General features: G+C 49.3%; 2 protein-coding genes across 4 annotated transcripts in view; one reads left to right on the top strand and one right to left on the bottom strand.

The window, feature by feature from the left end:
* The window catches only part of LOC134403272 (uncharacterized), a 44,076-nt gene extending 40,452 nt beyond the window's left edge, over positions 1–3,624 (top strand). For 2 of the 3 annotated variants that reach the window (XR_010025795.1, XR_010025793.1), the window contains 2 exons: positions 30–156; positions 3,397–3,624. The gene's annotated coding sequence lies outside the window, so the exon portion shown is untranslated. Of the gene's footprint in view, positions 1–29; positions 194–3,396 lie in introns of all 3 variants that reach the window. The other variant, XR_010025794.1, reaches the window with a different exon arrangement.
* A 2,493-nt stretch (positions 3,625–6,117) lies between these two features.
* Positions 6,118–21,165, bottom strand: part of DENND2A (DENN domain containing 2A) — a 96,476-nt gene continuing 81,428 nt past the window's right edge. The window contains exons 16-20 of the mRNA XM_063135068.1: positions 13,887–13,928; positions 12,124–12,241; positions 9,915–10,163; positions 9,162–9,248; positions 6,118–6,956 (exon numbers count right to left, since the gene is read on the bottom strand). Coding sequence (XP_062991138.1) covers positions 6,925–6,956; positions 9,162–9,248; positions 9,915–10,163; positions 12,124–12,241; positions 13,887–13,928 — 528 coding nt within the window. The 3' untranslated portion in view covers positions 6,118–6,924. The remainder of the gene's footprint in view (positions 6,957–9,161; positions 9,249–9,914; positions 10,164–12,123; positions 12,242–13,886; positions 13,929–21,165) is intronic.

The following is a 21,165-nucleotide window of genomic DNA, read 5'->3' as shown; positions in this document are numbered from 1 at the left end:
CAAGTAATTCTCTTTCCCTTCTTTTTCAGTATTCCTGTCCTGGAATACAGTCGAAGGCCTGCAGAAAACCCTCAGACTGTGATGGCTGCCTGGGCCTCTACACCTGCAAACTGCCAAGGGGAAAGTGCGACTTGAAAGCGGTGTCCCGGCAAACAGGTACCACATAAACACAGCCAGAAAACCTAATATACAGGTGAATGGGGGATGCTTCCACTGTGCATATTGTTGTAAATACTCTGTGTGTGAAAGTTCCTGATACAGCTTGAAGTCCTCACTGAAGTGGTAAATCTGTGTCTGGACTATACCACTAAAAGTGGCATGGGGGGGGGGGAGAGGTAGGGCTGTAATGCAATCTTATGCTGTTCCGTGAAAAATAAAAGAATCTTCCACATAGGTAAAAAAAAAAATCATAGGAGGGGAAAGTGGTATATTCAAGCATTTTCCTTGATATGTTACTATTCTATGTGAAGGGTGTTTAAAAATAAATAAATAAGTATGTATATGGAGGATCATTCCATCAGGTAAGCCCACCTGAAGATGGTGCAGCCAGTGTAGTGTAGTGGCTAAGGTGTTGGACTGGGAGTCAGGAGATCTGGGTTCTAGTCCCCACTCAGCCATGAAAGCTCACTGGGTGACTTTGGGCCAGTCACAGACTCTCAGCCCAACCTACCTCACAGGGTGGTTGTTGACGGGATAAAATGGAGAGGGGGCCTGTTGTTTAGCCAATGACCCTCGCAGGGCACAGCTTCTTGTGACGTCTGAACCCAGGGAGGGTGGGTAACAGGGGTGGTTAATAAACTACCCAGCAACCCTCCAATGGAGTGTGGTTTGTTCATTACCCCAGCCTTGCCAGGTTTGGACATCACAAGAAACCGTGCCCAGTGAGGGCAATTAGGTTACTTGGCCATCACATCTAAGGGTTGTTAACAACCCACCATGGCTTATTAACCACCCTCGTGTCATGTAAACCAGGTCACTGACGGAGGGGATCCATTGAGGGCGTCTTGACCAAGAGCCCTCAAAACCATGGAGCTCATATTGGCCAGTCCTCAAAAGAACGGTTTCAATTACTGCCTTCAAGAAGTAGGCAGCAGGGGGCGCTGTAGGCTCTAAGTAGGAAGTGAGGAAACCAGATTTAGGGTTGCCCCCCTCCCCGGCACCTTTGCATTCCTGTTTGCATTTCAAGTTACACATGGAGATTCTTACCATTGGGCCTGGCGTCAGCCCCACTCACACTAGGAATGAATGAAATGAGAACCTATCCAATGGTCCTTGAAAGGGAGGAAGGAGGGTGCGAGAGTCAGGAACAAGAAAAAGCAGCAGCGCAATGTAGTCACTATTGCAGTTACTACACAACCACATTGCTACTTCTCACTCCTTGTGGCTTAAAAATAATTTTAAAAGATACTACCATGTAATCTGGAGGACAAACCTAGGTTAGAAACTTTGAGCGGGGATTCTAACCTGACGAAGCTTTAAAAAGTAGCATCGTAGAGTCTGATATCCCTGTAATGCTATTTTAAAAAATAATAATAATAAGGCCTTTGCTTGCTAAAATGCCCCTCTCATTTTATTGCTTTAGGGAATATAGTGCTCTTTCATTTAAATGGTAATTTAAGCCTGATAAGTCACTGCCTATGAGCGTCATCAGATGGCAGGGGATCACATTTCCTTACTGTCGCTTTGCCCCTGCTTCTGTCCCACAATACTTCCTCTTTCTTTACACAGAGAAGAAAGAGGAAGTAAACAGCCCTTTCAGTGGGCGTTTTTATCCTGCTGCTTCTCCTGCACAGAGCAGGAAATGGCGGCACGTTCTGCTACAGCTGAATGAAGTCGGGTTTTCTGGTATTTTTTTGCGACGGGAAAATGAGCAGAATGGGTGGGAGGCTCACAGGAGGCGGACGTCGTCAAAAGGACCCAAGAAATACCGTGAGTGGGCAGAAACGAGCATGCGATAAAACGCTTCTTTGATGACGCTTGTGGTCAAAGCCATTGCCTCTTAAACAGGACAGAACAATAGCTCTAAGGGTGCTGGTGTGGATGGAACAGAGTGGGATATACACACAGGAAATGCACAATAGTGTGGGAAGTAGGCTGCAATTGTCCTTGTAACTTACTGTGGAAGAACAGTGATTTATCACTGCTAGGAGCTGTCTGCCTGAAAGCATCCCAGGAAAGGTTAAGTCATATTGATGGTATTGCTAGAAGAGGTTGTGTTGAGGGCAGGATCCTGTCTTGACGGCGGTGCTTTGGTGCCATGAGGCCTCTGGCTCCCGCATTTGCATCCCTTCCCGGCATCTGCACTTTCCGCCCCAACTGAGCACTGGGAAGGATGGGGGAGGACCGAGGCAGCCAGAGGAGGATGAGGAGAGGGACGCCGGGCACCTGAACCACCTCTCCTCCCTCTGGCTGCCCATTCCTTCCCCCCATTGTTTTTTTATTATTATTATCTGTATCTGCGCAGCTTCGCAGATACAGATGATCATCATCATCATCAGGGGGGAGGAACAGGCCCTGTTCCCCCCCATTATTTATTTATTTACCACGGGGCTCTCCTGAGCTCCTCGAGGTCCGCCCTTCCCTGTCCAGCTGATGTCAACCAATCAGGGGGTGCCATCGGCTGTGACAGCCTCCAGACAAAAAAGTCAGGGTAAGTGCCCGACTTCTTTCAGCGGAGTTTCTGGGGTTTGCCCCTGGATGGCTTCGCAATGGCGGCTGCGTCATGTAGATGACCTGCCGCTACTGCGAATCCACCCCGGGGCAAACCCATTGTCTAGCCAAGCCCCAGGTCTTGGAACGGAGGGCAAAATGATTCTGCCAGGTTACCCAATCCAAGAAGACAAGAGTCAGCTACAAAACATGGATCAGGCTAGCTACCTACTTTAGAAACAAGCTGGTGCGCTAAGGAGCCAAGTCTCCTTGCTGACGTTGTACTTACTCCTGCTGAAGATTGCCCCAGCTCAGAATACAATTGGAATCTGGGATTTCCTATTAAAACCTTTTGATTCCCTCTTACTGACCCTTCTCTGTCTTATCAATAAAGACAGGTATAACCTTTTGCTTCAAAAAGCAGAGTGACTATCAATGGAGGATGAGGACACCAATGGCTACCTGTCATAACATCCATATATTGCTTCCAGTATCAGAGGCAATTTGCCTCTCCATACCAATGGCTCAGGAAAACGCCCATGCCCTACTCGTGAGCTTCCCAGAGGCATGGTGGGAACAGCATGCTGAGCTAGATAGATCTTTGGTCTGATCCAGCAGGGCTGTTCTTATGACTGACAACTCAGATAATCCATCTATGCTTCAGGAAGATGCAGATGCTGGTGTCTCAACAAAGAATGTTGTTCCCCTCATGGCTTGTCTGTTGCTTTTCCCCTCTCTCCTCCTCAGGTGGCTTCTCCCAGAGTATCCAACACAGATAAAGACACTCGGTTCCTGTAAACTTTTAAAAAGGATTGACCAGAAACATTCCCTCAGGAGTTCGTGGTTCTAAGGTTATCACCGGGTGGAGGACGGGGGTAAACTAAATTAACTGAAAATGAAAAGTGCTGTGCAATAAAATCGAACTTTGCAAGCTGTGCTCTATTCACATGATATAAAACGTTGTAATTTTGAATAAAGAAGGACAATCAGTTTACCTTGACGATTTGATTTTGGATGCCTCAGCAGCTCTCATGACAAGGGACACTCAGCGGCAGGGTCTCTTCAGTACGGCAGGGATGAAGATGAGCAAAGAGCGAATGAGCTGCCACCTCCCCTGGAGTCGCCCAAGACCCACGGCTGCTGTTGCATCAAGGTCCAGTTGTACTCTGGCGCAAGAGCACCAGTTGGGATCTTGCAACTGTGTAGAAAAGCTTTAGGCCTGAGCCTTGGCTACAGAGCCTCAGGCTACAAGACACGACTAATTGTTCCCCTGGGGACTGTCTAAATGCCCAGGAAGCCCCAGGGTGGGAGCATGGTGGAGCGGCGTCGATTATACAATGCCGCTGCGATTGCACACCCACCCCGAGTCTTTCTGCCGAAGCTGCAGAGAAAAAAAGTCGGGGACTTAACCCCGACTTTTTTCTCCAGAGTGAAGCGAGAACACGCAAAACGATGTCAAGACACCTACTCCGAAGTCGCAGTGGAGGTGTGGCCAGGCGGTGCCTTGTGGAAAGCGACCTGTGATTGGTCACCTTCCACCAAGAAGAGGGCAGCTCTGGTCCCCGGATGGCCACCCAGCGAATGAAACCCTGCGCTCCCTCCCTGGCGTTGGGATTACCCAACGCCACTCTGGGGGAGGGAAGCTGCGGGTTTCCAAGGGACAATGCACAAATTTTTGTAAACCACCCAGAGAGCTTCAGCTATTGGCGGTGTAAAAATGCAATAAATAAATAAACAAACAAACAAATAAACCTAGCACCGTGAAGACAAACCCACCCACCCCCGAAATCACTCACCTCTTTTCTTGAGCTCAGATAACCAAGCAGGTCAAGGGAAAGGGGAAACTGTTGTGATGAAGAGGGAGTTTCACCAGGAGCTGCATGCATACAAATGACCCCTGCTGAAATTCCCTTTTCTAGACAACCGTTAAAGATACAAGAGTCCTGTCCTCCTTTCCATAGGATCGCCCTACTTTTGGGGAAGGGGTTTGGAAACAAAACTCAGCTGCACCTGACTTGGAGGAGTGGAGAAAAAACCAAGACCATTAGAGGGTGCGGGAATATCAAATTAAAGTGTTGCTATCCAAAATGGGATTTTGGAGATGACGTGATTGGAGTGGGGCGATCTCTCCCCTCAAAGCAGGAACAGGGGAAGCCACATCATATCAAGTCAGAGTACTGGCCCATCTAGCCCAGTATTGTGTCTGCACTGACTGGCAGCATCTCTCCTGAATATCTGATAGGAGCCTTTCCAAGCTCTATCAGGAGATGTGGGGATTGAGGCTTCTGCATGCAAAGCTTGTGCCCCTACAAAAATTAGTTTTTATTGTTTTCCTCGGCTAATGTTTACTAGAAGTGCATGGTGTGTTTGTGTGTGTGTGGGAGCATGCAAGCAGGAGACCATGGGGGACGGTGGGAGGACAAGGCAGTAAGTGGGGTGAAGGAGTTGACACCCATCTCTTCTCTGCTCCAAATACTCCCCATTCCCCTTATTTGGCAAACAAAGGCTGGGGAATCCATGTTTGCTGGCATAATGTGTAGCTCCAGCTTGAAGCTGAAATTTCAAGGTGGCATCTTATGTCAGGCAAGATAACTTCTACACCGGGGCTGCCCCTTAAAACAGAGAGGGCATGGCAGGACCAGGCTGCACATGGGACCCAGCCTTGGTACGTCCATCACTTGGTGACTTGCCTGGACGAACGAGCCATCACAGATTTCACATCATTGATACAGTCGGTGTTTCACCTCGGATGCAGTGCTTTTCAGTGGAGTCCCATCACTCGTTCAGCCACCAGTCACTAACAAGCGTAGGCAACGACAGGTTTCTTACCTGTAACTGTGATGCACAGAGACTATGAAGAAGAACTCAAGTAATACACAATAGGTGTATGAATCATAGAATCATAGAATAGTTGGAAGGGGCTTATAAGGCCATCAAATCCAACCCCCTGCTCAATGCAGGAATCCACCTTAAAGCATCCCTGACAGATGGCTGTCCAGCTGCCTCTTGAATGCCTCTAGTGTGGGAGAGCCCACGACCTCCCTAGGCAATTGGTTCCATTGTTGTACTGCTCTAACCGTCAGGAAGTTTTTCCTGATGTCCAGCCTACGTCTGGCTTCCTGTAACTTGAGCCCATTATTCCGTGTCCTGCACTCTGTGATCCAGCTTTCAACTTCGCATCCAAGTTAAGTAAACCAAATAGGCTAGAAGGAGTGGTTTCACACATTTCTGACCACCAGGTGGCCTGTGAGCCCATAACAAAATAACAAAAAATAAAATCCAGCTATAGCGGCCCGTTCTGAACATCCTCTCTCTCTTTCAGCCGACCGTTTCTTTTTGGGATGGCAGCAAGAAGGGGGCAGGGGGAGGACTTTTAACACTTTGCCTCTGTCCCTCAGTTATCCCCTGCCCAGCCACCCACCGCAGAATTTTACCGGTCCTTAGCTAATAAGAACAACATCGGCTTCAGCACGTAAACAACTCCCTTAAATCATACAAGACGAAGCACATTTTCTTTTCCATAACCACTCACTTTTAATTACATCACATCAGAGTCTTAGCTTAAGGGTGCGCATGTGTCCCCCGAAGTCTAGGAGGGGCAGCAAATCTCCCATCACTTAGTGGTTGCTTGCATGGGTAGCAAATTCTGAGCAGCTTCAGTGGTCCCTCCTTGACCTCCCCTTCCCTCATTTGCGTCTTCTCTCTCCTCCTGCTCGTCTCTGTGGGCCTCGTGTCCCCTCGTGGCATCTGCCCACCGTGCCCCCCTCATTCCCCTCTCCCCTGTCCTCTTGTCTTTTCAGTATCACGACCTCACGGTCCAGCTTAATGCAGCCCTCTGCCCCGCACGGCCTCGCTACCACGTGGGAGAGGAGCTGGGGCAAGGGCTCATTGGCTAATCATCTTCCTAACCTCAATATAAATAAGAAAGAGTCCAAAAACACTTAATAGCTAAAAAATAAAAACCACCGTGAAGGTCTGCAAAGCTCTAATGGAGAGAGTCCCGAGAGTGCTTTGTCCAGTGCATGTCCTTTGTAGAAGGCCAGAGACCGGGTCTGGCAGTGTCTTCGTGATCCCCTTAACGCTGTTTAGGAGGCCACTGGCCAGCTTTTCTCAGAGCACAAATCCAAGGCAAGCCCTGCCTCCAGGCCTTCCTCGCCTTTGGAGCAGGCGAACTGGGAATCCATTTTAAAATGGAAGAATAAAAGGTCCATTTCACATCTGTTGAACTGTAAATAACAAAATCCTTGCTCCCCGTAACAGTGGCACTCTGAGGTCTTATTTCTTATGGAGAAATTTCATTCTGTTTCCTGGAGGGGATTGATGGGGGGGGTGGGCAGGGGGAGAGGAAGAAAGAGGGAGAGAAAGGATGTTTAGCAGCAGCAGCAGAAGGGGGGGGGGGACACATGATTTTAGCTGGGGTCAAATTAAAGGCTTTTCCAAACTAACAAAATCAACTAGCGAGCACACCCTAACCACGGGTAGCTAGAAAAAAGGAGGCTAAGGGGAGACCTGATAGAGGTGTACATTATGCACGGTGTGAAGAATGTGGATAGAGAGTTATTTTTCTCCTTCTCCCATAATACTAGAACCCAATGGGGTCATCCCATGAAGCTCATTGGAGGGAGATTTAGGACAGATAAAAGGAAGGACTTCTGCACACAGGACATAGTTAAACTATGGAATTCGCTACCACAAGATGTCGTGACGGCCACCAATCTGGATGGCTTTAAAAGGGGGATGGATAAATTCCTGGAGGAGAAGGCTATCAATGGCAACTAGTCCTGATGGCTATGTGCTACCTCCAATATCAGAGGCAGTATACCTGTGTACATCAGTTGTTGGGGAACATGGGCAGGAGGGTGCCTTTGCACAGTGTCCTGCTTGTGGGTCCCTGGTCAGCAGCTGGTTGGCCACTGTGCGAACAGAGTGCCGGACTAGATGGACCCTTGGTCTGATCTGGCAGGGCTCTTATTTGTATAACATCCAGGCCTTTCATTACCCACATGGGGATCTCAAAGCCATATTGGGAGATCAAGAATCTTGCGGGGTGAACCTTGCTGCAGAAGGGACTATGGCAGCGGTTTGCCCCTCTACCTTTACAGCTAGGCTGCATACAGCAAGAGCAGTTCCATGTCTTCTTGGATGGCAAGAGGCAGCTGCTTCATTTTGCTAGGGGACCATCCGTTATATCCCCTTTCCCCCCACCCCAAACGCCACCATGGGCTACTGGTCACATGTGTGGAGAAAAAAGCAGACCTTTCACCCTTCCAGATCGACTTCCTAAAAGACCAGTAGACTCCTGGCAGGGTCAGGTAACCCAACACAACCTTGCCTCTACCACTGCACAGATTTTGGAGCACCACCTGTGGTATGTGGAGCTAGAGGAATATAATCTTTGCCATATTAAATACTAAGCTGATATCAATGAAAAGCCTTCTGAGTCTCAAAGATTAGGCAAAACTGGCTGATACTGAAAGAGCCCTTTTTTCAGAGATGGAGTTTCTCATCTTGACATAATCATGAGCTGAACACACATTTCAGCGTAACACGGCCCTAAGGCATGAAAGGTTCACAGTACCAAGCCCTGTTCTTGTAGGGTGGAGACTCGCTTATCCATGCAAGCAGAAAGAAATACCTCTTTCTGACATTGTGCCTCGCAGAGGAAAATAATTGAGAGAAAGGCCACCAGTGGGGTATAAATGTATAGGATCGGTTTGGAAATATTCGGTGTAGCCCTCATTTCTTCTACTAAGAGATAAACTACTTGTTACAGTAATCACGTGATGTGTAGCTGAGGCTGAGCTTTTAATTTACTCTAGTGTAAGCCTGTGTGGCCCCCATTGAGATTGCTTCCCAAACCCTCCTCGCCATAGCGGTGTGGGTGTGGGTGTGGGTGGGGAATTATTTAACAAAAGGGGGGGGGGAAGTCTCCATTGGTGTCAATGGAGGTTTTGTTTCTTATTTTTTTAACCCAGGTGGAGGAGGGGATTTGGGGAGGCAAATGGCAGCTGGGGTGAGGGGTGAGATTTAGTTCTTCCCTCCTGGTGATGTCATCTGAATAGAGTCCATGTGCACTTATACACCAACATAAATAATAAGCCAACCCTCAGCTATACCTTGCACGATTAGCATAATGTATAGTATGAGGTGTTTCTCTCGTATCTCTCTCTCTCATTTTCAGCTCAAACCAAGCCTAAATATATTTGCTTGCATTCAACTCATGTTAACATTCACTCTCCCATTCCACCTCCCCACCTGTTTCACCACCCATCATAACTGTAAGCTCCTTGGGGCAAGAACTTGCCTTCCCCCCCTCCCTTCTGTTACTATGCGGAATATAGACACAAGGACGGTGCCTTATTACAAAGAAAGAAGGACACTGTGGGTGTTACATTATGAGTAAGGCCAAAGCACGGTGCTACTTGTGATTTGACTTCACAAATTGAAAAGCGTTATTAAAAACACAACCCAGCAGGGTCACTGCATCAACAGCAGCTGCTTGGATTTCTTACCTAGTCCTTTCAGGAATTTATTGACTCCACTCTGCTCTCCACTGGGAAGAGTTTCCAAGTACTCCTGGGCACGTACCTCAAATAAACCTACAGCAGGGAGGGGAATAAAAGGAAACAAAAGTCATTGGCCACCAGTTAGTTGGTTCCAGTTGCAGGTGCCAAGTGGGCAGCACATCTATGCTTAAGGGAGCAAAACGGAAAGCCCTGCAGCTAAGTCCTTCTTATCTCTCCTCTCTCATCTCACACTATTGCCCCGCTCGTGCTCTTCGCTCCTCTGATGCCATGTTTCTCGCCTGCCCAAGAGTCTCTCCTTCCCTTGCTCGGCTTCGTCCATTTTCTTCTGCTGCCCCTTACGCCTGGAACGCTCTTCCAGAACATTTGAGAACTACAAGTTCAACCGCAGCTTTTAAAGCTCAGCTAAAAACTTTTTTTTCCTAAAGCTTTTAAAACTTGATTTTGTTCTGACTTTATACTGTTAGTTTTACCCTACCCAGTGCCTGTTTACCCTACCCTGTGCCTGTTTGCATTCTCTTCCCCTCCTTATTGTTTTATCATGGTTTTATCAGAATGTAAGCCTATGCGGCAGGGTCTTGCTATTTACTGTTTTACTCTGTACAGCACCATGTACATTGATGGTGCTATATAAATAAATAAATAAATAAATAATAATAGCTAAAAGCATGTTTGATCCACTAAGTATCTCCTGGTCTACCATCCACTGTCCTCGTCTTCCTCCTAAGAGGAGCCCCTCACCTTTGGCTCCCTGTTTCCGCAATTCTCGTTCCTGAATGAAGCCCCCGAACATCTGAGTCTCCATGAAGACCTCCAGGAACCGCCGAAGGCTCTTTGACGAGACCGACTTCCGGAAGGCCTCCCGCTGCAGGGCCCGCTCTTCCTTCTCCGCGGGAGTCATAAAAAGGGAATAGTGCCCCACAATCTCCACGAAGAAGCGGACAAAAGCTTCCGACACCACTTCGTTCAAGGGGCTGGACTCTGGCGAGGCTGTGGGGGCAAAGGGGGGGGGGGAGGAAGACGGAGATGAAGCAGCAGAGAAAAACCTTTTGGTGGCGGGCCAGAGGAGGAAGCCTCTTTTCCAGTTCCATCACTTTACCTTGCTGGGGTCTAGATCTGTACTGCCAAATCTAAGGGGCCCATAGCGCAAAGGCAGAGCACGTGAGCTAGATGGGCTGATGGGGAGCTGCCTTCTAACAAGTCAGGCTGGGTCTGCAGCTCCAGCCACCTGGTCATGCCTACCCTTGCCACCCCTCCTTAGACACCCGGAATGGCTTTGAAATGGTTAACACGCACTACTTGGAAGAGCCTAGTCCAGCCTTCCTCAACCTGGGGCGCTCCAGATGTGTTGGACTGCATCTCCCAGAATGCCCCAGCTGGCTGGGGCATTCTGGGAGATGCAGTCCAACACATCTGGAGCGCCCCAGGTTGAGGAAGGCTGGCCCAGTCGTTCCATCTCAGAAGCGCTGAGAAAAGGGCGGACAACCTGGTCAAGGGGTTGAAGCATCTTCCCTAAGAGGAAAAGCCAACATTTTGGGCCCTTTTTAGTTAACAAGAAAAGGAGGACTAGGGGCGAATGTAGCAGAGGTCCATGAAAGTTATGCCAGATGGAGAGAAAGGAGAGAAGGATCTCTCTGGCCCTGTTCGGAAGACACCTTAAACCACGGCTTTAACCACGATGAGTAAGGCTTTTTGCCTTATTCACCATGGTTAAAGCCGTGGTTTAAGGTGTCTTCTGAACGGGGTCAGAGAGATCTCTGCCTTTCTCGCCAATAATACACAGGGTTACCGAATGATTGGCTGTAGAGTCACGACAGGCTCTTTAGCTTAGAAAAATGCAAGTACGTTGGGAAAGGATAGAGGTGTATAAAATTATGTCTGGAGTGGAGAAATTGGAGAAATATCTCTCTCATAATACGAGAACCCAAGGTCATCAAATGCTGCTAAATGGTGGGAGGTTCAGGGAAGATGAAAGGAAGAACTTCTTCACCCAGTGCGTAGTTAAACTACAGAATTTGCGTCTACAAGATGTAGTGGTGGCCACCAATGTAGGTGGATTTAAAAAGAAAATAGACACATTCACAGAGGAGCAGGCTATCACTAGCCACTAGTCATGATGGCTATACGCCATCTCCAGTATCGGAGGCAGCACGGTGGGGGACATGAGTGGGAGGGTGCGATTTGTGCTCGTGCCCTGCTTCTGGGCTTCACATAGGTATCCAGCAGGGCTCTTTTTCGTGGGTCTTACACAGGTGTTCAGCTTGCACAAGTGAGGGTTGAAAGTGGAGTGGAGTGGGGGTGTGTGTGCACCCAAGCCCTACATCCTAACACTCTGTAGATCTTTGAACACCAAGCGTGAAGGTGTTCAGGGGGCTTGTAAACAAATCCAACACGTTTTGAGCACAGCGAGTTGAGGGAGGCAGCGCTAGAAATGAGAGCTCTGAACGAATCGACCCTGTGGGTAGTGGAGGCTGCTGGCTCCTATGTCAGTGGGGCGGTGAATCCGCTCTGGGTTTCGGTCAGAACTCTAAGGGAGCTATCCAAGGTGGATGAGAGGTTGGGGTCCTGGCCCATTACTCCTTCTCTCTCTTCCCACCACCCCCTCCCCGGCCAGATCTACACCAAGCAGGATATAGCACTATGAAAGCGGTATAAGGTATGTGTCAATGGGCCCCAACAGTTGTCAGTGCACTTCAATACCACTATGAAGCGGTAGTCAGCTCTAGTCTCTTATATACTGCTTTCATAATGCAATATCCTGCTTGATGTAGATCTGGCCCTAGGCTATCAGTAGCTACTATCGTTCCTTTAGAGTTCTCACTGGTTCTGACTGAAACCCGGAGCGGATTCACTGCCCCACTGATGTCGGAGCCTCCGCTGCTGGGGGTGGGGGCAGAGTGGGGAAACGATCCGCCTGGTGAAGAATAAGGCGAGACATTTTAAATGTTACCCTGCTTCCCGTTGAGCGCGCCTTCCTCCTTGTCGCTGGCCAGCTCGTTCCTCTGCTCCAGGATGTGTTCTAAAGCTCCTTGCAACTTCCGAGGCAAAATAGAGTCTTCATCTTCCATCTTAAAAAGAGCGAACATGCTGTCAGCATAGCCACTGAGTCTCATGCGGGGACAGCATTGCATTAAACCCGGGCTTGTGCTAAGAACCTGCTCATGGATCTTGGGAAGGACCACGGCGCAGATCAAGGCCGGTGCACAGAGGCTGCTTTATGCGATTGCAAAAAAACCAAACAAAAAAACCCACGTTCGTAATGATGCGGTCAAAGTCCCCAAAGTTGGGCGGAGGACTAACAGCTATGGCACGGAGCAATGACAAAACGGCCTCTGTGTGGTGGTCATGCTGTGCACAGCAGCAACACATACTGGAAGGAAAAGAAACCAGCGGCATTTGGGGAGGGGCACAGCAGAAACCGTCAAAACATGCAGGTACCGGACCTTCAAGAGTGCTCCTGCCTCTTTAATAACGACGCACTGGGCCTGTCCAGACAACACGCTAAGCCATGTTTAGGCCTCTAACCCTTTTGCAGCAAATGGTTATCGAGTGTGTTTAAACTGTGGTTATGCAGCCACCGTGGTTAGGAATGGTTCACACAGCAAACTAAGCCATAATAGGCCTTAAGGCATTCAGAAGACACCTTAAACCCTGCTGGTTAAGGCTTTTGGTTAAGCAGCAGGGTTTAAAGGGTCTTCTGTGATGCGTTTTGCTAAGCCCTGCTCACTCACTAACCACAGATGGACTGTCCGCAGCAGGGTTAACAGCTCTAGCCGTGGCTTAAATTGTTACGTGCAACAGCACAGCTTCTGGTTAGTGCTAACCCCAGGGAACCATTTTTGCAAACCACAGAGCCTGAACTGTCGTCCTAAAGCTTCACTCTCGGGGTGCGCAAATATCCTGTGCCTTGACCCAAAGTGGGTCCCACACAGGGTTGGCATAGGGTTATCTTCATTCTGGAGTGGCTTTTCCTACATTTCCAGTTTTGTGCTAATGCTGAACCAGAACTGAGAGAACAGCTCAGGATAGATATGAAGATACCCCACAAGCATGAAAACTCTTGCTGGAAGACAGATGGTGTTGTGGTTTTTCTATTTTTTATAAGTTGAATTTATTTATTTATTTATTTATTTATTTATTACATTTCTATGCTGCCCAATAGCCGGAGCTCTCTGGGCGGTTCACAAAAATTAAAAACATTCAAAGTATAAAACAACAGTATAAAACCATAATATAAAATACAATATAAAAGCTCAACCAGATAAAAACAGCAGCAATGCAAAATTACAAATTTAAAACACCGAGTTAAAATTTATTTATAGACTGAATAAAGAATGCAGTTCAAGCCAGGGAGGGGGGTGAGGCAGGAAGGACCACTACTTGTGATATATTCACATACTCCCGTCTGACCTGTGGTCAAGAAATCTGGCAGAAAACCCTGCAGAATACGTTGACAAGTGGAGAGAGCAAGACACAAAAAAGTTGCATACACAGCATGGAAAGCAAAGTCTCCCTTTGAAATCATTCTCAACTCACTCAACTGTGGAGCTGCCTCCATCTCCCATCCTCCTCCCTGGGCTTCCGGCAACAAAACCCAGCTATGGTCAATGTCTGATTTCAAACCTCAAGTCTCGGCTCTCTCCATCTTTCCTTTCTGCCCGGATAAAACAAAAGGTGGGGGGAGGGGCATGACAGAAAAGCAAGTTGTCTTACCTGTCGGAGAAACCGGTTATTAACAAGGTCAACGACGAGGACCTGCAACAGAGAAAACACAGGGGTGGGTGGGGGTGGGGAGACATGTCAGAAGGAACTGATCTATTGACGTTTTTGATAAAGAAACAACAACATTGCATTGGATATACAGCAGCTTTCCCCCAACTGGTGCCCTGTAGATGCCTTGACTACAGTTCCCATCATCCCCAGCCACTGGCTGCTGTGCACGGCTTGCAGGGAGAAAGGCCCTGCCTGTCCCACCCAATCCCACAGAGCACCAAAAAGATGTACGAAACCCAACCCGATTCCAGGGTGTGTGGTTTTTGTTTGTTTTACTTGCACCACAAAAACCACAGGATGACAACTTCAGCAGGAGAAAGCTGTTCGTCTTGCACACACTTTCCCTTCTTTCCAAGATGACTTCTGCCTGAGAAACCACAGAGGCCTTCCCCACAACGGAGTTAGGAGCAACTGGCAGAATGCCATGGGAGACAGCTGCATGCTCTTACCTGGCAGAGCGCCCCCGGGACTTGTTCAGCAATGAGGGGGAACAGCCAAACGGCACCCTTCTGCCCTCCTCTCCTTACCACCAGGAAGCTCTCCTGCACAAATCCTGCCACTGAAACAAGGGGCAGCTGTGCGGGACAACTTACCATGCTTTTGTGCAGGAGACCCCGCCCTGGTGGATTGTGTCTCATGGGTCAGATGTTTCTCATCCCCCAGGGTACCATTTGTAATGGTGCCCCATGTCTGCTACCTGCTGCCTCACAGGGCCTCATTATAGGTCTCGGGGTGGGGTGGAGTGGGGGCAAAAGCCAACAAAATACACCCTAGGAATGAAATGTACGGCAGAGATGACAAAGGCATGCCAGAACAGATCCAAATGTTGTTGGTTTACCGTAGTCGGGTTTTCCTAATCTTCTTCTCATAGCTTGAGACCAGACTACCTGAAAGACCACCTTTGTCCGTATGAGCTTGCCGGGTTTCTAAGATCTTTAGGAGAGGCCCTACTTGCAGTACCACTGCCTTCAGAGGCACGTTTGGTGGCAACGCAGAAGCAGCCCTCCTTGGCGGCTACTCCCAGGCTATGGAACCCTCTGCCAAAGGAAGTTAGGTGAGCGGCCTCTCTATTAGCTGCCTTTCTGTTATCCTTCTGCTGGCAGGCAAAGGCCCTTTTATTTAAGCTGGCCTTTGGTGTGTAAGCTGGTCGGTTGGGTTGGGTTGGGTTGGGTGTGGTCTTTATTCTGACATTGTTGCGTTTTAAACTGTGTTTTGAACGCAGTCATTTTATTTTTATTTTTAAAAATGTTTTAGTTCCTATGATTGTAAGCCATGCCAAGTGCCGTTTTCTTAGTAGAAAGGCAAGTTGCAAATTTGATTTGATTTATTACATTTATATACCGCCCCATAGCTGAAGCTCTCTGGGCAGTTTACAAAAGTTAAAAACAGTGAACGTTAAAAAGTATACAAAATTTAAAACCATCAACAATCAAACCAACAAATAGCTCAGTGGTAGAGCAACTGCTTTGCCTGCAAAAGGACCCAGGTTCAATCCCTGGCATTTCCAGGTAAGGTGGGAAAGGAATCCCGGATCTGATCGCTGGCCAGTTAATACACAGTGACCCTGTTCAGAAGACATGCTAAGCCACAGCCGTTAAGCATTTTGAGCGAAACAGCCAGGTTTAGAGTGTTCATGTGAACCATTTCTAACCATGGTGGCTACATAACCACAATTTAAACACGTGAAAAGTAGGGATGTGCTCCGCTCCGATTAGGAGCGTAGAAGCAGTAGCGGATTGGCCTGCTCCGCCTTACCCAGAGGCGGAGTAGGAGCGGACCGCGGACCCCCTAGAAGCAAGGCGAAGAGAAGCGACCATTTTTCGGAGCTCCGAGTTCAGGCGGAGCGCTCCGGTCGCCATCTTGAAAACATTTCGCCATAGGATTGCATTGCAGCAAATAATCGCGCATAACTACGTTGTTTTTGAAGCTATCGTTCTGGAAATTCTTGTGCACAGAGAGTCGTGGATGGGGGTCATTTTGAGACCACTCTCACCTCTCTGCGTGCTGTGGTTCACGTGCAATATTTTTTTAAAAATCGGGTCAACCGCGCGGCTCAAACTGCGTTTCGGCTTTTCGCCCATAGGATTGCATTGAGGGAAAGAATCGGGGATAACTGGGGGGGGGGTTTAAGCTATCGTTCTGAAAATTCTTGTGCACAGAGAGTCGTGGATGGGGGTCATTTTGAGACCACTCTCAACTTTCTGCGTGCTGTGGTTCACGTGCAATATTTTTTTAAAAATCGGGTCAACCGCGCGGCTCAAACTGCGTTTCGGCTTTTCGCCCATAGGATTGCATTGACGGAAAGAATCGGGGATAACTGGGGGGGGGGGTTTAAGCTATCGTTCTGAAAATTCTTGTGCACAGAGAGTCGTGGATGGGGGTCATTTTGAGACCACTCTCAACTTTCTGCGTGCTGTGGTTCACGTGCAATATTTTTTTAAAAATCGGGGTTTGGGTTTTTTTTATTTATTTTTTTATTTTTTTGGAAGCGATGACAGGCACATTCAACTCCCAATCCTGATGAGAATTGATCTCCTCAGAAAGCATCCTCCTCCAATCCCAGCGTTGGAGGGGGGACTAAGGCAGACCCACCCTGAGAACTTTCTGTTTTGTGTCTCTTTGTGGGTTGGCGTTCGTGGAGGGAACACTTAGTTAGTTAGTGCTCCTGCTTTGGACTTTGGAGATAGATTAGGATAGGTTTAGTTTGGCGCGTGTGTGTGTTTGTTTGCTTCTTTCTGACTTGTAGCTTAGTTTGCCCTGTGTTTTCCCCTTACTTTGATTTAATATAAACTTTATTTTTGAATTTTGGAGTGTGTGTTTGGGTTGGTTGGGTTGGTTCCCCCCCCCCTTCCCTGTATTAAAGCCTGACTGTTCTGCTTTTGTGAAAGCTTTCTTTTGAAAGCATACACACACTTTTTGTCCCATTTCCCTACATTTATATTCTTAAACATATTTTATTATATTCTTTCACATAGTCCATTAGTATATATTCTCATACATATTATATTAGTATTCATATTTTGTTCTTCTTATAGTAGTGGTTGGTTCTTTTCCCCCCTCCCCTCTCTTAAATCCTGATTGTGTTTCCTTCTATCTTCTATATACCAAATATACCAAAAAAATTGGATTCTCTTTTTCTTCTCTGTGTAACTTGGACAGAGTGGGCTGCTTTTGTCAAGTTCAACAGGCAGCCACAGATTGAGCATTTTGGGGAAAGCATACGCACACCATTTCCCTATTCTTAAACATATTATATTATATTCTTTGACATAGTCTTAGTAGTCTATTAGTATACATTCTCATACATATTAGTAGTAGTAGTATTCATATTTTGTTCTTGTTATAGTAGTGGTTGTCCCATTTCTTGTCCCATTTCCCTACATTTATTAGTAATATTCTTAAACATATTATTATATTCTTGTAGATATTCTTAGTAGTAGATATATATATATATATATTAGTATATTCTCATACATATTAGTAGTAGTATATTTTATTGTTCTTGTCCCATTTCCCTACATTTAAACATATTATATCTTCTTATACATATTCTTAGTAGTACCTTATACATAGTATTAGTAGTATTAATATTTTGTTAGTCATCATGAAAAGAGGAAGCAGGCGTGCTGAAAGCAGCAAGGCTCAGTCTGCCAGCAGTAAGCAGGCTTCCTCTCCTCCTGTGAAACTCAAACGGGCAACTCCTTGGCTGACTGCTCCAAAACAGAAGCAGGACAAGCAGCAGGCAGAGCCACTCTCTTCTGCAACTTGTGCCCGGCGTTCTCTTTTTGAGGGTGGGAATGGGAAAAGTGCCCGTTTGCAAGAGGCACGTGGCAGCAGTGCCATTAGAGGAGGAGGAGTATCCCCAACTCCTTCATTCTCCTTTCAGCCCACGAGCCCGATGATGGACCTAGACGAGGTCCTCAGCACAGTGGAGGGGGGGGAGGAGGAGGAGGAGGCGGTGGGCCTCCAGGATGTGGGGGCTGAGGAGGAGCAGCAGCAGGCCGAGGCTCTCTCCCCAGTCTCATCCCACACCCCTGTTTCTGTGGCAACACCAGAGAGCTCAGGCGGGCAATTGGTGGTGTCACCACGGAAACGAAAGACAAGCATCGTGTGGGACCACTTTGAGTTGGGAGCGGATCCCCGCTTTGCTGTCTGTCGCCACTGCAAACTCAGCCTAAGCAGGGGTTCATCGACAGGGCATTATGGAACCAGCAGCATGAAGATGCATCTTAAGAGGCAGCACCAGTCGGTCTTGCTGGGGAAAGAGGCGGGCAAGGCGACTGGTTCCAGGGGAAAGCCGAAGGCGGCGGCTGCTGCTGCTGCTGCTGCTGCTGGCACTTCCAGTCTCAGCTCTCCATCTCCCATCCCCACAAGGGTTAGGCAGGCAACCCTGCCGGAAATGGGGTGGGGGAAGTATGGAACCACAAGATGGCGTTTTCCAACGCCCTCCCAGATCACCACGTCAATTGGTGAGATGGTGGCGTTGGACGACCAGCCATTCAGCCTCGTCGACAACGCAGGCTTCAAGAGGCTGATGGCGCTTGTGGTGCCATACTATAAGCTGCCGTGTCGCACCACCCTGAGCAGGCGGGTGGTGCCTTCCCTGTACCGTTCCTGCAGGGAGTTAGTGCTGGGTCGTCTGTGCCAGGCAGAGGCACGGATGGTGCACTTCACCTCGGACATTTGGTCCAGCGAGGGCGGAGTGCACGCTTACCTGTCCCTGACGGCACACTGGTGGGCAGCCGTGGGGCAGGAAGGATCCAGCACTACAGGGACTGGCAAGGAGGGCTACTGCTGGGCCCTCCTCCACACGCAAGTGATGGACCAGTCCCACACGGCAGGGGAGATTACGGAGGCCATGAACCGCATGGTGGATGGGTGGCTAGCTGGGCAGAAGGTCACCCGCGGTTACATGGTCACGGACGGGGGAGCCAACATGGTGAAGGCGGTGCGCGACGGCGGATTCGAGGGCGTCCGCTGCATCGCGCACGTCTTGAACCTGGTGGTGAGGGATGGCCTTGGGATGGGCAGCAGCAAGCCCAACCTCGGTCCCCTGTCCGGGATCCGTAACCTCCTGGAGAGCTGCAGAAAGGTGGCAGGCCATTTCCACCACAGCGTCAAGGGCAGTCGCTTGCTGCGGGAGAAGCAGGAGGAGTTGAATCTCCCGCAGCACAGGCTAGTGCAGGATGTGGTGACACGCTGGAACTCCACCTACCTGATGCTGGAGCGGATGGTGGAGCAACAGCGTGCCATCCACGACTTGTTCAGGGTCAGGGACATGGGCGTCCACCACCTGGGCAAGCAGCAGTGGGACGCCATGTCCCAGCTGGTGGCGGTCCTCAAGCCGTTCCTGAACGCCACCGAGACCCTGAGCAAAAGCTCTGCCCTCCTCAGCCAGGTGATCCCTGTATGCAGGCATCTCCAGAAACAGATGGGCGACTTTCTGGAGTACAGGGATCCCGTCACCGGCAGGCGCTTCGAGCCCGAGGTCCGCGAAGCGGTGACTAGGCTGAGGGACGGCGTGACGCGGAGGCTGGAGCCCATCCAAACCGACAGGGTCCACATGTTGGCAGCCATGTGCGACCCTCGTGTGAAGGATGGGCTTTGTGGGCCAAATAGCAGGCAGCACTGGGTGGAAACGCTGGTGGGCGAAGTGCGGGCGGCATGGGCCAAGAGGGTGGGGCAGAGTGAGGCAGAGGAGCAGGCCACCCCTCCCCGCAGCAGCACCAGCAGCACCAGCAGCAGCCTCACGTGCATCCCTCCCAGCAGCAGCACAGGCGAGGGGTATTGGGAAGAGGCTCTGCACACCGTGTTTGGGCAGAGACCCTCCCCAGCCACCAGCCAGGATGATGCTGCAACCACCGTGCAGCGTTACCTGTCAGAGCCCATCGAGGACTCCTCCATGGACCCCCTGGCCTACTGGTCATCCCGTTTTCAGATTTGGCCGGACCTGGCGCGGGTGGCCATGGATCGACTCAGCTGCCCACCCACCAGTGTTCCAAGCGAGAGGGTGTTCTCTATGGCGGGCGACATAGTGACCCCTCACCGCTCTCGCTTGGAGCCGGACTTGGTGGAGCAGCTGGTCTTTCTGAAGGGCAATCTCCCCCTGCTGGGATACCCCACCCTCAAGCCCTCGTGGGAGTGACAGGCAGGCTCCCTTTAATTCCACCCCTCCTTGGGTTGGCAGGCACACTACAGTTCAGGCAGGCTGGTTTTTTCTCTGTAGGCACTAGGCAGAGTTTGTCACCGTGCGTGTGTGTGACTGAATGTGAGGGCAAAGCACCGCACTTGAGTTCATTTCATTTCTGTGGCGTCCGGTACAGCTTAGTCAACTCATCCGGATAGTTTTCCACCCAGTTCCAAAAGACTCCATTTATTTATTTATTTATTTATTTAATTAATTACATTTATATACCGCCCCACAGCCGAAGCTCTCTGGGCGGTTTACAACCGTTTGTCCATGATTGACTGCACGTTTAGGTGAGGTGCAAGCAGGGGGCAAGGCAATGCCTGGCACCACCACCACCACTAGCCAGGCTGCCTCTCTCCAGCAGTCCACGGGTCGCCCTTTGGAGTGCCCTGGGTGTGGAAGACGTACTCCCTGATCCAGAAGTATGGTTTTTTGAGAAGCAAACAGGCGAGTCCTCGCCTTTGAGAAGCAACCTTTCACTTGAACTCATGGAAGTCATTGACTTCAGCACAGCCACTACATAGAGGCTGTGGACCTCTGGGTGACTCCATCAGTGTGCTGATTTTGAGAAGCAACCTTTCACTGAAACTCATTCACTTCCCCAATTGAGGGTGAGGGAGGTTACACTCCAGCAGTCCACGGGTCGCCCTTTAGATAGCTCGGGGATCAAATGGAGTCCTTGATCTGTGTGCTGATTTTGAGAAGCAACCTTTCACTGAAACTCATTCACTTCCCCAATTGAGGGTGAGGGAGGTTACACTCCAGCAGTCCACGGGTCGCCCTTTAGATAGCTCGGGGATCAAATGGAGTCCTTGATCTGTGTGCTGATTTTGAGAAGCAACCTTTCACTGAAACTCATTCACTTCCCCAATTGCGGCTGGTACTCCAACAGTCCACCGAACGCCCATAGCACAGCCACTTAGTGCATAGGGACAGTTTAAGTTTCCTCCTGAGAAGTGAGCACTCACTTCGACTCATGACAGCCATTGACTTCACCACAGCCACTTTGTGCGGGATGCTGTGGTCCTC

This window comes from Elgaria multicarinata, chromosome 9, assembly GCF_023053635.1.
Source record: "Elgaria multicarinata webbii isolate HBS135686 ecotype San Diego chromosome 9, rElgMul1.1.pri, whole genome shotgun sequence".
Lineage (NCBI taxonomy): Eukaryota > Metazoa > Chordata > Lepidosauria > Squamata > Anguidae > Elgaria > Elgaria multicarinata.
The sequence above is the reverse complement of the archived record's forward strand: the minus strand, read 5'-3'. Positions and strand labels throughout refer to the sequence as shown.